The following is a 17,333-nucleotide window of genomic DNA, read 5'->3' as shown; positions in this document are numbered from 1 at the left end:
AGAATCAAACCAGACAACCTTTTGCTCTAAGTTGACAGTGCTCACCACTGCACCATCCTTAAACATGATCTAGTTTTCTTTGAAAGCTACTTCTTGGTTATAATTGGCTTGAACTCCCCAATTACCTCAGTTACCTACAACTTACCATTGTCCACAAGCTCATCTTTAAACCCACAAACTGCCCATTTCTCACTACATCCTTAAAACCCTATATATCCAACCACCAACTCAGATCCACAAACCAAAATCTCTTTCAGGTCCACAAACCAGCACGATCTCCTGGCCACCTACTACTTCCTACTCCTTAGCCAAGCAGTGGAACCCCCCCCCACCACCTTCGCAACTTCTAAACCATACCAATTTCAAATCTCAGCTATTCTCTCATCTATCAGCCAAATGGGAATGCCCGTATCACTCTCCAACATAAACCCCTCTCCACCCCATCCCTTTCTACCTTGCACTGAAATCATTACCATCCACCATAGGTTCATAGGTAGGTACTAGGCTATCGGCCCAAGGACCTTAGTAAGCCTAGCCAACAAGGTTCCCTGGCTTATGCCACCCAAGAAAGTTAATTTCTTGTGCCCCTGTCGAGCAGAGCCATAGAAGTGATCCCCGAGGTGTATTTCCTATTTCCCATCCACTCATCAAGATTTTTCTTGAAGAGTGCTAATGAGGAACTTTGCTTGACACAGATGGGCAGCTTTTTCCAGAGTATAGGAAGTCTCTGGGACAGGACACTATCCCTCCAGCATGTCCTGTTTATTGTGGTGACAAGGCTTAGGTCCATAAAGCATGTAGTTTGTAGGAATTGGGATTTACTTAGGTGTAGCATGTCCAACAGCTCTGGATTTAACATAGCTTTATATGTTAGGCAGAGATCTCCTCAGAGTAGGAAATATGCTACAGAGTAACGTTGGAGTTTTTTAAGACAGTCACGGCATCTGTTTGAGGCCAGTAATCCTCTTTGTGAGGTACTTCTGTGGCCTTTCCAGCTGCTGCAGATGTCTTGTGAGGTACATTCCAAAAGGGGCATTGTACTCTATAATGGGTCTGAGTGCCGAGTAGAGGGGAACAATGACCTCTTTTTTTCCTAGATAAGAACCCTTTAGTGATGAGATGTGCCACATAGAAGGATTTCCTGACTACTGTGGTGATGTGATTATCAAAGGAGAGACTACTGTCCACCTGGGTCCCAAGGTCTCATCAGAAATTTGGCATTAAGTAGACTGCCGTTTATGTGGTAGTTCATGGGTACAGAGTTTTTACCAAAGGGGATGACAATGCACTTTTTGGCAATGAGCTTGAGGCCATGCCTCTGACACCAGTCATCTGTTTCAGTGAGGCCCTTTTGTAGGATGTCCACATCATTTGGGGACTCAACTATGGCTCCTAGTTTGCAGTCATCTGTGAACTTTGTTAGTCAGAGGTCTTCTGTGTTAGCCTGTACTTCACAGAAGTAGATACCAAACAGGAGAGGTCCCAGGACTGAACCCTGTGGTACTCCACTTGTCACAGGTTTGAAGTCAGATTTGGCGTCTGCAACTTTTACAGTGTGGGTTCTGTCAGTGAGCCAATTGGCAACCCATCTTGTGATGTAGGGATTTATATGTAGTTTAGTGAGTTTAGCTATAATTCCAGAATGGGGGATGGTGTCAAAAGCCTTGGTGAGGTCAAGATAGGTTGTGTGAACCAGCTTACCCTCATCTACGGCTTTGGTGACTGCCTGAAAAAAGTCGATCAGGTTCAGAAGGCATGATCTGCCTTTCACAAACGTGAACTTGGTGGGGTCCAGAGTTTGGAGGTTATCAATGTCTTTGTTTATGAGTTCCATGATGATACATTCCATGGCCTTGCAGACCAGGCTCATCAAGCTAATAGGGCAATAGTTCCCAGGATCAGTGGTGGCTCCCCCTTTGTGGAGTGGGAGAACTGTTGCTGTGTGCCATTCAGTGGGCACAAAGCCTGACATGAGACTATTATTGAACATGGTGCTTAGGTGGGGAGCCAGTTCATTCTGAAGTTCATGTAAAACGCAGCCTGGGATGTTGTCTGGTCCCATGGATGCTTTGTTTTTGGTTTTAGAGAGTGCAGCTTTTACCTGCATAGATGTGATTACAGGGACTCTGCATTCTTCCTATATAGATATGGACCCTTTAGAGGGTGAGAGGGGGGTAAAGTTAATACTGACCTTATCTGCCAGGATGTTGGCAATCAGTTGGTTCTGTACCAATTCTATTGCTTCATCTCAACCTTAAACAGTCTCGCCCTACGAGGGACGGATTTTCTCTCTCTCTAATGTACTAGACTTTCTATAATCCAGTCTTCTTGTACTCTCTCCATGCAAAATGGTCCACCTAACCTGCAAAGGGCTAGTAGCTACTTGTTTAACGTTTACCTACAAAGAGCTTATTTGACAAAAAATGTCTTTTTCTGCAAATACTCAGTTTATCCAACCTCTAAAAGGGCTAGTAACCGTTAACTCACTAAAAGCTTATTGCATAATGTATTATATTTCTGTAAATGGTTTAATTTTCTGTACAAATCTTTGTTATTCTTTTGTAACACGTGATATGTAACATGCAATATTTGGAGCTTTTCTCCCTGGGCCTCCACTGAAAACGGGCTCTTTATGGCCCAGTGGACTTCCCTGGTCATCAAACTTAAATAAATAAATGAATAAATAATGGACTATGAGGGTAATACTGACATGCTAACAGCATCTTAGGCTGCCCTGTCAGAACATAGTCCTATTTGTTTAGAATGGAAGTGTTGTGAAGTATCATTGAGTTTGAAAATCCTCATTAAAAATCTGACTTTTTTTTACAGTGACATACATATTTGTTTTCTGTCTATATTTTGCTCCATCTGTGAGAAGGTCTTACACGAAACATAAAAATAAATAAATAAATGAGAAAACAGTCTTTTAAAAAGCAATATTTTGTGGGTTGCAGGTCCTGTCTTCCTTCCATCTTCCTCCTCAGTTAGCCAGTGTCATAATACTTGGCTTGCAAAGCCCAGCTAATTAGTGAAGTTAAAGTGGTTATCAGATTTTCTCACCTGCAAACAACAAAAGGCTTAATAGGGTTACTACATCAAGGAAGTAAATGAATGACACTTTATATGACAGCACGTTGTCAAAGAGGTGTGAGTTTGTAAGTATAACTCAGTTTACAACCTCAGTGGCTGTGAAATAAGAAAGAAGAGCCAAAGGTACCTTGCTGTGTGTATTTGTTTTAGAAAATGTTGTCACGTGATTGGGATGATGATGGAACAGCAAGGGAGACAAAAATCCTAAAGAAAGTACCATGAAATTAAATTCAGCCCCAACAAGGTATAAACTGAGGATGGCCACTATGACAGAAATGATAAAGTGATGAAATTGTTGTCATGCATTTTTTTTAATATGTGAAAGTATGGGCTCATTCCCTGGGAAGAAAAGTACACTCTGGCAAAAGGAAATGTGCTTAGGGTATAGCTGTTTTAAATAATGTAGATCAGGTCACTGACACCTCAGAGCCTATTGGTCACATTTCACTTCTACCAAGTCATCAGAAATCTGTGTATATGTTTGGTACTGTACGAGTACAGTCATTTAAGACTTAGCACTTTACAGCATTATGGCAGTGCAGGTTCTTGTGATCCTACACAGTACAAACTATAAAGCTGTTGCTTTTTTGAAATCATGAGTACCGAAGGTACAATAATTAGCTGAACCTTTACTTCTTTGGATTAAGAATGACATCACTACATAGAAAACTCCTATATTTTTTACAACACTGTAATAAAATGTAAACTACAACAGTACAATACAATATTTCTTTGCAATCAAAAAATGGTCAGAATAACTAAAAAAAAAAGTCTTTCAGTTTTTTCTGATTAGGGGTCGCCACAATGGATCACTGGTCTGCAGATTGATGGACAGTGGAGTTTTTACAGTGTCGAGTTGCCAGCCTGGCATCCAGCCTTCACAGAAGGCACACACACACACACACACACACACACACACACACACACACACACACACACACACACACACACACACTTACCTGCATGTCTTTAAAACTCACTCAACCGCAGGGAGGACATGCTGACTCCGCACAGAAGGAGCTCCGGCTGAGAACTGAACCAAAGAACCTCTTGCTGTGAGGTGACAATGCTAACCACTGCACTACCGCAGCTGACAGCAGACCTATAGAGGCCAAATTGCTGATATTCTAGTAGAAGGAGATGGCAAACAGGTCAAGGTTGAACCAGGATTTTCACAGGTTTGGAGAGAAGGCATGGCTATGGATACAGATGCAAAGTCATGTGAAATGAGATTAAGTACTTTATGAAAAGAAAACCATTCAGGTTGATTTGTTTTCCAGTTAACTAGGGGGTGGGGGGAACTGATGGGATGTTTAGGGGACATTAAAGGTACAGGAAAAAAGCCACCAGAGATTAAGGAGGAGCAGTAGTAGCGATAGTGGCAATGTGGCAAAGAGGGACTGGAGAATCCCCTAATTACAGGCCCAGATTATGCTTACAAGGGTACTGCCAGCACAGCTGGAGAGGGAAGTACTGCAAACTGCAGCTAGAAGTCACAGAGTTTGTTTAGGTTAGTTACCAGTGGAACACCGAGGAGCATTGCAAAGGTTTTTGAACTTAGCTTTGAAAATGCAATGTAGGGTGAGTAGGACAGTAGTTTGTACTATTAAGAAGGCATTTGCTTCTGCAGACAGATATGCTAGACAGCAACAATTCAGGAAGTAGACATACCACAGCAGTAAAACTGGAATTCATTATAGGATTCTGCAGGACTGCAGGTGGAGTGAATGGCAGACTGTAGGGCAGGGGTGCAGTGAAAAGGGGTACAAGGCAAGGAATCCAACTGTCACCTCTGCCATTTACAATGGTGAAGGAAGTCTCAGCTAGACAGATGAAGTTAGACAAGTAGGAGAGACTAGGTCAAGGTTTCACCTATGTTATGACTATCGCATGTTGTTATTAGACATAGTGAAACAGTTCCTGATGGTGCTAGAAATGTTTGTGGGAAGTTTGGGAAGCCAAAGTAAAACTTAGATGAAGAAAATTTGGCCATAGCCCTGGTGTTGAAGGAGTAGGGGAGGTCCCAGGCACTACCAACTGGGGGTGGGTGAGGTGGGGGAGCAAACTCATTGAGGACTACAGAAGTTTCTCCATGTTACATGAAAAGAGAAAAAAAAGACACTTATGGGAGGGTGCAAGGAAGGCAAAAGAAACATTGGAAGAGTGGATAGGGAGAATAGGTTTTTTTTTTTTTTTACAGAAGATTAGGGCGGCGAGCATAATGGTGGTGTCTCACTGATGTATATAGTAAGGCATTTGCCAGTTTTGCTGAAGAAGCACCATGTAGCAGACAGGGTGAAGGTATATGACTGATGTGTATGGAGAGGAAAGGAAAGTGGGGGGGGGGGTGGAATGGGAGATATTTGTGGCAGGAGGTAAAGGGCAGGCAAGTCAAACGTTCATCTATTCCTATTAATCTGACAGTCTCCAAAATCACAGCAAGGCATTCAAAAATCACAACAGAATGACAAAAATCACATTACCTAAAATGTGGTTATGCATTAAATCACACCCTCATGTAGAGTTTACAAACTTCATATACTTAACAAATTGTACAAATAGTGTTAGTTTCTACATCAGAAATGCTTACCTAGTTCACTTTGAAATACTTTGGTTTGAAAATAACGTAAAAAAAAGTACTGAATGAAGACATTTCAGTCTTGTCAAAGAAAACAAGTGGAATGTGACATGCTGGGGGGAGGCAGAATGTGGGAAGCAGTTAAACACCAGGAGAAAGGAAAAGGAGGTTCGCAGGAATCTGCTTTTCCTTCGGATGGATAAAACACAAAGACTAGATGGGTATTCACTCATTATCTCCCAGACCTCGGAGAAATCTGGACAAAGTGTTTGTAGACCCCCCCAATGGAGATCTTTAACAGATCACAAGCTAGTGCAGTGGTGTCATAGAACTGGAAGACATCAATTGGGATGGTGGTGTAAAAGGGGAACGACTAAAAAAAATCTAAGGAACTAAATGCAGGTTAGCAGTAAAAGTCATGGATAATATTGTGATGGACAGGTTGCTGAAGGACAGCAATCTCCAGGACAAGAATCAATATGAGCTGTCAGTCAAACTTGATCCAGTTTTATGACTGTAATACAGGTGAACTTAACAGGTGAGCAATGGTTAATGTAATCAACCTGGACTTCAACAAAACCTTTACATGTGACCCACTCAGGAGGCTAACAGGAAAATTGGAGGTGTTGGGGACAGGGCAGGAGGATGATAGGAAAACTGGAGGTGTGGGGACAGGGCAGGAGGATGACAGGAAAACTAAGGCAGGTTGGGAGATTGACCAAGAATGAGAAGCTAGATGGCTGCATGGCTGCAAGTTAGGACACGGAAGGTTTGATAAGAAGCATGACGTATGGAACTGGGAAGTGAATAGTGAAGTACCACAGGGGGTTGTTTTGGGTTAAGTTGTCTAAAGTGTGTTTGCCTTAAATAAACCTGAGAAAAGAGAGAGCAAGCTCAACCTCTTTGCTGATGTTAGTACAGCAGTGGAGGATAACAGAGAAGTCTAGTAAAGGGTTTAGAAAAGCTGAGAAAATAGGCAGAAAGGATGTCACTAAGAAAGTCTATGCAGAAGACTGCAAAGTACCATTATTTAGGTCACATCAACCCTGGTATGAAGCATCAGATGGAATCAGAGCAGGAAAAAATCTGAAGGTGTTGACCACATCTGGACTTGATCACTAGGAGCAATGTGAGAGTGCAGTGGTCGCAGCAGTCAGCTGTTGGGGGTGTATCCTCAGGAGGATATATCCAGAATCATAGAGAAAATGTTGTAACGCTACAAGGTCATAGGCACACCACCCCTTGAGTACCGAGTGTGGTTTTGAATATTATATAAAGAAAAGGATATTAGGCTGCTAGAAAGAATTCAGAGGAAAGCTACCAGGAAGATCCATGGCATAGAGGTAATAAATATGACCAGACGGTGGATAAGCTTAAATCTTCTCAGAAAAAACAGAACAGACATGAAGACCTAATACTGGCACATAAGATCATCTCAGAGAGAATTGAAGGGTCTTATTCTGAATAGGAAGGATGGAAAACAGTTAGCAGATTCTACAGACTGACTGCTTCCTGGTTCTCCAAAATTACTTTTTCAAAGAAAGGGTTGTGGACTCAAGAAATGGATTTCTGGAGTGGCTGATGGAGAAACCGTGGTAAAATTAGTGTAGGATGTGTACAAGGACCCAATGACACAGGTATGAACATTGGTCTCACAGAGGGGGTTCCCAGTGTGAGTGGGCATGCACCAGGCTTCAGCTCTGAGTAGACTGCTGTTCATACTAGTGACAGACTATATTAGCAAACAGGTAGGAGGGGACAGACCAACAAAGTTGCTGTGTGCATAAGAAGTGGCATTATAGGCAGACTCTGAGCAAGAACTTCAGCAAAGGATAGGGGAATGGAATGCAAAATTGAAGGTACATGGGATGAAACTGAGCACATATAACACAGTGGTAATGGTAGCAAATTGGGAAAATCAGAAGAAGCTGAGAATTGAGATAGAAGGGAAGATAGTGGAACAGGCTAATAGTTTCAAGTATTTGGGAGGAGTGACTGAGGAGAAGGATTGCCTGAATGTAGAGAAAAATGCTAGAATCAGAGGGGCTGCAGCCAACTGGCATAGAGTCTCAGGTTTAGCCTATGACAGAAGAATGCCAAAGAAGCTGAAAAGTAAGGTGTACAAGACAGTGGTGTGAACAGTACTACTATACGGTACAGAAACCTGGCCAGTAAAAGCAGAGCAGATGAGGAAGCTAGAAGTGATGGAAATGAAGTGCCTAAGGAGTTTGGTAGGATGCAAACTATGGGACATATGAAGAAATGAAGACATAAGAGCAGAAGCCAGAGTAGCTCCAATTGCAGAAAAGATCAATGAAAACAGACTGTGATGGTCCAGACATGTGCAGAAAAGCACAAGACAATCTAGTGAAGAAGATTTGGGACAGACAGGAAGATGGGGAAACGAGGGCATCCAGCAAACAGGTGTATAGATTGTGTAAGAGAAGATCTGCAGCAGTCAGGCATGAGTGTCGAAGAAGGCAGGAGTGTGGCACTGAATCAAGAAAGATGGCAACAGTTAACATGATACTCTGACCCCATGTAGAAAAATTGGGAAACACGGGGGCTGCTGCTGCTGATGATGATCATGGACAGGTAATCAAGAGACAAATTTCGGACAGTATGAAGCAGCAGGGGAAAAAGGATTACGGTTGGAAAGGAGCTAGAATATTAAGGTACTCATAAGGACAGAATAGATAATGTTACTGTTTTCATAAGATTTTATGCTAATATAATATAATATAATATAATATGATATAATATGATATAACATAACATAATATAATATATGTAAAATTATTACCTTCAGGCAAATCTGATTAATTAGGAAACACTCCAAAGCTGTTGTAAATGCTCATCTATGAAGCAAAATTATGTGATAACCCTTTGCACAAAAGAAAGAGTTATTCAATCACAAAACCGTTAAATTACTGTACAGAAAGGCAGAAAAACACTACAGAAAAACATTTTCTCAGTTTTTCCTTAGTTTAATTTTTAATTTTTATTATAGAATAAATCTTTTCTGGAAGATTACAGCACAGAAAGCACCGTCGGTATGATTCCAACTATAGCTGATGCTTTTTACACCATGACCAGTTCTTACTTGTATTGCTGATATAAAACAAATGGGAAATTTTTGTAATATAATACCACAACTGCTCATTCATAAACACATTTGATTCTAGGGAAAGTAAATCTGCAATCTGGAAAATACCAAAAAATAGTTATTAAGCTTTATCATGGTAATGCATATTTCTGACAGATGCTCCTGAATTACTTTGAGTTCACCGGTAGCCCAAGGGCTGGAGCTCTGACATTGCACTCAGTTAGTGCTTCAGCATTACAAGCCACTGTGTGCTTCCAGGCTCGCACTTCCCTGTGCAATCAGAATGACATATATGTGATGTCAGCAAAGTGAAACTGAAATCTACAATTCTGACTGGATGTTATGGCTGATAATGCACTCCAGGGAAATCACACATTGATTGGCCTGGTGCTAAACTGCTGTTGCTTAATCAGGGATTGGAGAACAGGGCAGTGGTTATCAGTGGAAAAGAAACAGTGTAGCAACTACTAAAGCTGATATGAAAATTAGAACATTCTGTTGCAAGCACATCAGTTACATAAGTGCAGATAAGGAAAGGTGGAGAACAGGGGCTGCAAGTAAGGAATGGGGGGGTGCTATGAAATTGATCTATGTATTGGGGCAATGAAGAACAAACAAGACAGTAGGAAAGACAGAGGACTAGACGGCAAAGTTCACAAAACATAATATGCTTAGCCTACCTAACCAACTCCATAAGGGAAAAAGTGCAACCTGGAAATAACAATAAATTCCATATAACTGGTTAGCTCATAATTCATAAAACAGACATATGCCTCCCCAAACTTTGCAAGGAGCACGTGACAGTGTAATAACTGCTTGGGGCTGCATTAAGTATAATTATAAGGTGGTCATTGTTCATGATGAAACATTCAAAGAAAGTTCATCCTCTTAGACCTGCAATATTACCTGAAAGAATTATCAAGAATCTTAAGAGGCATGTGAAAACACACCAGCTTAGTAAAAGCCTTCCATCGCCTCATATGACTCCTACATAGCAAGGCAAATTCATGTTATTCAATCAGTAGTTAAGGAGATGGTGTCACAGACATGTGATTCAATAACTTTCAGTCTGGAGTGAGATGTGTAGCTTGACAAGTTGCTTACTGTCACTGTGCTTCACCTCTCTCCTCAGGGAGTACAACTAAGTCCAGGAATAATTAGAAATAAGTTAACTGACTAAACTAAATACTAAACAATTAAAAATAGAAAAAAAAAATCAGTGGTGAAGGTGGTTCTTCTGAATGTCTGTAGCCTCAGTGTCTTTACAAAAAATCAATGATAAGAGTTTTTCTCTGGATGGAGGATGTGGATATCTGTACCATTAGTGAGATCCGCTTTACAGAGAGCAAATTTGTATCAGAAATTCCACGGAATGCTTCCATGGATTTATGAGAGAACATCAAACTCAGAATCAATATAATCTACAATATTCCTAAAATAACAGTGACAACAGTAAACACTCACATGAAAAGAAAAGAAAAACATATACACATATGATCTCTACAGTAGAAAATATTCTAAATCCCCAATTGGGATGCCTCACCTAGCCATACTCCACCAGCATACTTCCTTCATTTACATTTAGTTTCTACTGCCTTCTTTATCCTGTTTAATCAGGCCTTAATCCAGCTCAGTATGTTGGGCAAAGCACACCATACCACAGTACAATATAAAGAAGATACCATCCAGCCATGATAATAGTGACCCTCATACATGTTGTACTTTGCAGTTCCAGCATTAATATAAATGGCCACAACATTCATGCTACTGACCAAACCACATTCTCCCTACCTTGTCTCATTGCTGCAGATCTGATAGGATTGGTGGTGGTGTTTCAATATTTGTAAAAGTATATGAAGCCAAATAAATAACACAGGACTAAAAATCTTCACATAGTAACTAATACCAGTGGTACTAAATATAACATTATTGGAATCTATCATAAACTGACACTGCCTCCTTCAGAGCATGTGGTCTTCTTGACTAAATTTCAGGATGTAAAATCAATAAAAATATCCTCCTTACAAGGGACTGCATCATCCCAAACATTAAGTCAGTAAAATGCTCAATGTCATAGAAATATGCCCAAACATTCATTGACTATGTTAGTCAAACAATTGGGAATCAACAGCACAAAATCCATCTATATATTGCAATTCCTTTTAGAGATAAGACTGACAAACCTATGATCTTTCTGCTTTCAACCCATGGCCATATCATATGTAATTAAAAGTGAATGAAATAGCATTATTAACTTAAGAGTAAACCAACTCAGTCATAAACAAAACATACTTTGTAAACTTTATCGGTAGAAAGTATGATGCAATAAATGATCACTTTAATCTAAGAGTAAAAATTAACTTAGTAGTAAATACTTCCTAATCTATATTAGTAGAAACTCTGCACTATTTCTCTCTGATGAGACATTAAAAATAGGATTAAAAATTGATAGAACTGCATAACTACTAAGATATACATAATAAAAATAGTACTACTTAGCTTTCTGAAAATTCCCTTGTCATAAAAGCAAATCAACAGTAAAGTGTGGAAAATATCTGCTTTTATTGTCAGATCATGGAGATCTAATTTTGGACTTTGCTTTGATATCAAAAGCAGAAAGTAACAAGATATTGATTGCACTATAAAACTGAAATTAACATCATCAATAAAAATAACGTAATTACGCAGCTGCAAGTGAATGTACTTGCAAAAATTGTGAAGACTTCACAATAAGAAAACAGAGACATGGGGAGACATCCTTTATATGCCTACAGACATGATATCTGTTGCCAAAAGTAACAGTTAAAATTCAGATTTTATGGAACCATACAACAAACCTGGTGATTTCATATATAGGGTCATGGAAACCTAACTAAACCTGTGCCATTCATGTTAAAAATGTTAGCATGTGGATTTGTCCCTGGCTGTATGGCAACAGACTGTACTGGCACCAGTTAACAAAGGAAGAGAGGATCAAATCTGACCCATACTGTTCAAGACGTGTCACCCTGTCTGGTATTCTACGTAATGTCATGGAGACATTCATAACAGAACTTAACAAAAATGGCACAGGGGACCTACTTTTGTTAGATATAGAACAAAATTGGTTTGCTAAGTGTAGTCCTTACAATCTGAACCTTGGGGAAGTCTTTGAAGTGATAACAGCACTTAATAAAGGACTGACAGAGCATGCTGCTTAAGTTATTCTGACCATGTTATGGCATTAAAACTAGTCCGCATAAGGAAATAATAGACAAATTACAATCATTAAATGCCAAGCCATGCATAATTTAATAGATATACATCAGTTAAATATCAGAAATGGAAGAATCTTAATATAACTTAACTCAGTTCAAAAGAGGCCACTGGTCTAGTAGAACTAACCTGGTCAACAAAATGTTAATAAATATGTAAATAAATAAAATCAGTGTTGATGGAATGCTGTTAAATTCCATTATGTAGTACGAGTGAGTAGTTTTGTTAATTGATTACTCTATGTATAGAAATTAAACCACTGGGATGTGAAAGGATGAAGCCCCCATTTGATAACACAGTAATATAAGTACTTCTTTGAGAGTATGTGAAGAGTCAATAAGGTATGGGTGGTGTGTGTAGGAGGAGGAATAAGCCCCCCATAAGATAACATGGCTGTACGAGCTCTTAAGGAATGTTTGAAGCAGTTTTTACTGACCGTCTTTTTTTTGCCTCTGTGCAGTTTCTAAGATGATGTCCAATCAGGAAGTGATGCAACAGTATTTGGCCTTAGAGTTCAGTCCTGGCATGTTTTCATGGGTCTACTTTGACCCTTCAAAATAGCACTTCAACAAAACTCAGTTTTGCTAGTCCAGTTTCAGGAAAGAGCATTTCTTCGGAAATGCACTTTCACGAAACTGCAGATCACCAAGATTGTTGCTGGAGATTGCAGTACAGTGGGGCAAAGGGAATTTTCTCTTTTCCCCACAGTAGTGCAATCTCGGAGGTGGTATATATATTAGTAGCAGGGGTGTGCTTGCCCCCCTGCATAATTTACTGTAGTGTATTTGTTTTTTTTTAATGCTTCGGTGATTTGTAGTTTCACAAAAGTGCATTTCTGGAGAAATGCACAAAATGAGTTTTGCTGAAGTGTTATTTTGCTGGGTCAAAGTAGACCTGTTTTCATATACAGTATCATAGCCAATGTTATCACAATGTGTTTAGTCAATGGATATACCCTCCCTCATCTTAAGTGCCTATGAATTATAAATATTACAGCATGCATTAGAGGTAACTGCTAATATATTCTTTATGCCATGTGGATTCTCTGAAGATTCTGACAGTTACCTTCCATATATGGACTACTCTTTAGTTTACTCTGACAGCTGTTGGATTCAACTGTCAATATTATTCTACCATACTGAATTTCAGTTGTTGTATGGTTTCAATAAATCAGTTTAGCCCTATAGAAATAAGTCAAGGTGAAGGCATTACCTGCCTCTACCAGTTACTTTCCACAGGGCTTTGAACTGGGGCCACAACTGTGGGACAATTATTCTCAGCTATAAACCTGGCAAATCGCCACTGGACAAACAAGTTGATGATTACAAACTGGGTAATAATTACTTCAGAAAAAAAGATGCCAAAGTTAAGGGTCTCAAACATCTGTCCTATGCTGCCCGACTGAAAGAACTCCAGCTCTATTCAGTCGCTTACCGCTTGCTCAGAGGTGTGACCTGCCTAACATACAAGATTAGCGTCAAACCCTCAAACCCTGATAAATATGCTTCTTCAAAAATCTAGGGGCATCAAGCAACAAAGGCAAGGGCGGAGAAACCTCAACACGGCTATTTAATATTATTCATGAGGGGAGGATTCATTCATGTAAAGACTCTATGCTGTGGAATAAAATCCCGGCAATGGGAGGCAGAGACTGGAGAAATCTTTCAAGAGAAAAATCTTGACCAATGGATGCGGACAGATATTACCCAGGGATTACCTCATTTCCGTCACTGCTCAGAGGTGAGGCACAAATGGGGCAAGTGGGTCCCTCATAAAGGGGTGGCGTAAGCCCTAGCAACAAAGGGCTAGCTAGGTAAATGCCCCCCCTCGCATATAGCCCTATGATGAACCTATGAACCTATGAACAAGATAGTCTTCGAAAACACAATCCTGTTGCAATATTAGCAACATCACCTTTAATGTCACTAAATGCAATATCATCAGACTAAGCAAAAATGACCTAAGTTAGGATTACAAAATAAATGGTCAAATCATAGAAATGCTACCATCATTAAAGATTTAAGGACATTAGTAGACATCAATTTACCAAAGTCAGAAAAGCATTTCCTGCATTTCTGCAGCTCATCTAATTGCAGAAAGGCATGCCTAGTTATTCTGGGCAGACTATTATATCACTATATATCACATGGATCTGTCCATCAGTTAAGAAGGATGGAAGAAAGACTTGGATGGAGGTCTGGGGAAGAGAAATATGTTTTGATGTAGTACATAGAGTTTTTTTCATAAAGCAACATTATTAAGGATGGTGGCTTTGGCTTGTTTGAAAATTTTATTGAAAGTCTTTACTAAAAAAATTCTGGTTTTCTATTGTCTGCCCTAATGCAAAACACAGCAACTTTGGCCTATAAAAGAACATCTTTTAGCACAACTATGTGAACCAAACTCCCATAATACTCATTTATATTTTTCTTACACGTCAGCACAACTTTGTATAGCACAGTGACATTTTCAGGTCATAACATACTATAAGACTGACTGCATTTTTTTGTGACCTGCACAGAAGGTAGCAGTAATGTGAAACTCCAATATATTGAACTGCAATATACTAAAACAGTATTGCAATACTTATTTTTTGTGGTTGGGTGTATAAATTACATAATAAATCCCAAATATTTGTAAACACATGCACTCTGGTCTGCTCCTGCAACTTCAGTTTACATATCATGCGGTAGTGAAGTGATACTGAACTCCTTGTCAATGTATACAATATACTGTATTAATGCTGTGGAATCTCTGGATGCAGGATTTACCAATGGAGGTGTATAACCCTATCATTTTAAATACTGGCCTAGCAGTAGTCCTCAAGGTTGCACCCAAACAGAGATATGAAATCTTAAACCTGTTCAGTTAGTGACATACATGCATATGCTGGTCTGCATGTGTGTGTGTGTGCATACGAAATACAATCAGACTTTAGGTTGCTTGTCTGTGCTCTGATTCTGTCCCCTTTTTTTCATAGGCTCATAGGAGGTTACTAGACTAATGGCCTTGGTGCTCTTACAAGCCTAGCCAAGAGTTTATACCAAAAAAGAAACCTCAGTCAGCATCTATCACCCCTGTTAGTGAGGGACACAGGTGGAACACGGGAACAAATGTGTGGTTTCCCATCCGCTCATCAAGATTGTGCTTGAAGAGGGTCAGAGACGTACTTTGTTTGACATGCATCACAAACCTGTCTCTCCAGCAGGTTTTGTTAATGTCACATATTACATTTAAGCATATCAGGTAGTGCGTGAGGAGTGAGACTTACGGATATGGAGCATCTCTAGTAGAGCAGGGTCTGAGATTGCCTTGTAGACGAGACACAGATCACCTCTGAGCAATCTGTATGATACATAGTAGAATGATACTGATTTGAGCCTGTCTACATTGGATAGGTGTTGGAGGCCATGGATTCTCTTTGTGAGATATTTCTGTGGACTTTCCAGTTGGTGCAGGTGTTTGGAGAGGTACATACCAAATGGGGTGTTGTACTAAATTGCTGCCCTAATGAGGAAGGATTACAGAGAGGTAATAACCTCCTTTTTTCTGGATGTAATCCCTTTACTTATAAGATAAACCAAGTAAAAGGTTTTCTGACAACTGCCGCTACATGATGGTCAAATGTGAGATTGTTGTCAACCTGAGTACCCAGGTCTTTCACCACAGGTTGTGTGCTTAGGGGGTTGCTGTTGATGTGGTAATCAGTAAGGCCATGTTTTTGCTGAATGGTATGATAATACATTTTTTTTGCATTTAACTTAAGGTCATGACTTTGGCACCAGTCATTTGTTGCTGTGAGACCCTCTTGAAATATGTTAACATCACTTGGGGAGTCAATGACAGCACCCAACTTACAGTTTTCTGCAAACTTGGTCAGCCACAGGGCTTTTGTCTTTGCCTGGACCTCTGAGAAGTAGATGCCAAACAATAGGGGTCACAGGACAGATCCTTGGGGACACAAATAATGACAGGTCTACTGTTAGAGGTGGTGGCACCTATTTTGACCTTGTGGATCCTATTGGTGAGCCAGTTGGCCACCCACCTGATGAGACAGGGATTTACACCAAGTTGTGTTAGCTTTTTGATGATGCTCAAGTGGGGATTCTGTCAAAGGCTTTGGCCAAGTCAAGGTAAGCTGTATGTACTGACTTTCCCTCATCCAGTGCCTTGGTGACAGTCTCAAAAAAATCAACCAGGTTCAACAGGAAAAATCTGCCTTTGACAAATCTGAACTGGATCAAGTGCTTGGAGATTGTCTATGTCCTTATTTATGAGGTCCATAATAGTATGCTCCATGGCCTTACAGATCAGATTTGTCAAGCTAATGTAGCGATAGTTTCCAGGGTCTGTAGTGGTACTACCTTTGTGCAAAGGGATGACAATGTCATTTCTCCATTCTGCTGGAATGAAGGCTGTACTTAGGCTATGGTAGAAGAGGGTGCACAATGGCGAGGCTAGTTCTTGCTGGAGATGTTGCAGGATACAGCCTGGGATACTATCAGGTCCCATGGAGACTGTGTTCTTTGCCTTGGATAGGGCCTTTTACACTTGATCTATGGAGATGTGAGGTGCAGGGCAAGTATCAGGGATGTAGACTGGGTCTTTGGGTGGGTGAAGTTTGTGCTGACCTTATCTGCTAACAGGTTCACTAAGTCAACAGGATCACTACAAGTGGTACCATTAAGAACCAATTCAGAACAAACCTGGGCTTTGCCATGGAGGTTTCTGACAAAAATGAAGAAGGCTTTGTGGTTAGCCTTTGTTTCAGAGGCTAGTTTCGATTCATAATTGGCTTTGGAGGTTTTCACTAGTGATCTAATTTGCTTGTTGAGGGTAAGGAGGGAGTTTTTCCAGTTGGGAATTTTTGCCTTTTTACCCTTGGACAACAGTTTCTTCCTTTTGTTGTAAAGCTTGTTGATACAGAATATCCACCAGATAGGTTTGTTTCTTTGAGGAGCCTGTTTTAGTTCTGTTTGGTATGGCTGAGTCCATGCAGTTGTACAGGTGCTTGTACACTGCATTGGCATACTGTTCAGCATAGTTGTCTGCATCCTCTGAGGGGGGCAGTGGTGTGAAGCTACTGTACCCTCCCTTAGAAGGTTGTAGTCAGTTTTTGAGAATTTTTTTAGCCTAGTTACAGCTGGGGTTGGATGGGATAGATACTTCTAAAGAGACCGACCGATGGTCTGAGCTCACCAGGGCAGAACTTACTATGGGGGCGGTGCAGCAGTCACCCATATTGGGGAGAACCAAGTCTAGAATGCTTGTGGGGGATAAGACAAGCTGGTCTAGTGTGTTAGA

At 40.3% G+C, this 17,333-nt stretch overlaps 1 protein-coding gene across 1 annotated transcript in view; it reads right to left on the bottom strand.

Annotated features, from left to right (window-relative positions):
• LOC122800419 overlaps positions 1-17,333 on the bottom strand; it is a 325,449-nt gene that overhangs the window by 175,949 nt on the left and 132,167 nt on the right. Inside the window, exon 6 of the mRNA XM_044069866.1 lies at positions 8,772-8,871. Within this exon, the coding sequence (XP_043925801.1) occupies positions 8,772-8,871 (100 nt within the window). The remainder of the gene's footprint in view (positions 1-8,771; positions 8,872-17,333) is intronic.

The sequence above is a fragment of the Protopterus annectens genome, chromosome 4.part0, assembly GCF_019279795.1.
Source record: "Protopterus annectens isolate FY-2018-M chromosome 4.part0, PAN1.0, whole genome shotgun sequence".
NCBI lineage: Eukaryota > Metazoa > Chordata > Ceratodontiformes > Protopteridae > Protopterus > Protopterus annectens.
Note: the sequence above shows the minus strand (reverse complement) of the source record. Positions and strands in the feature narration are given on the sequence as shown.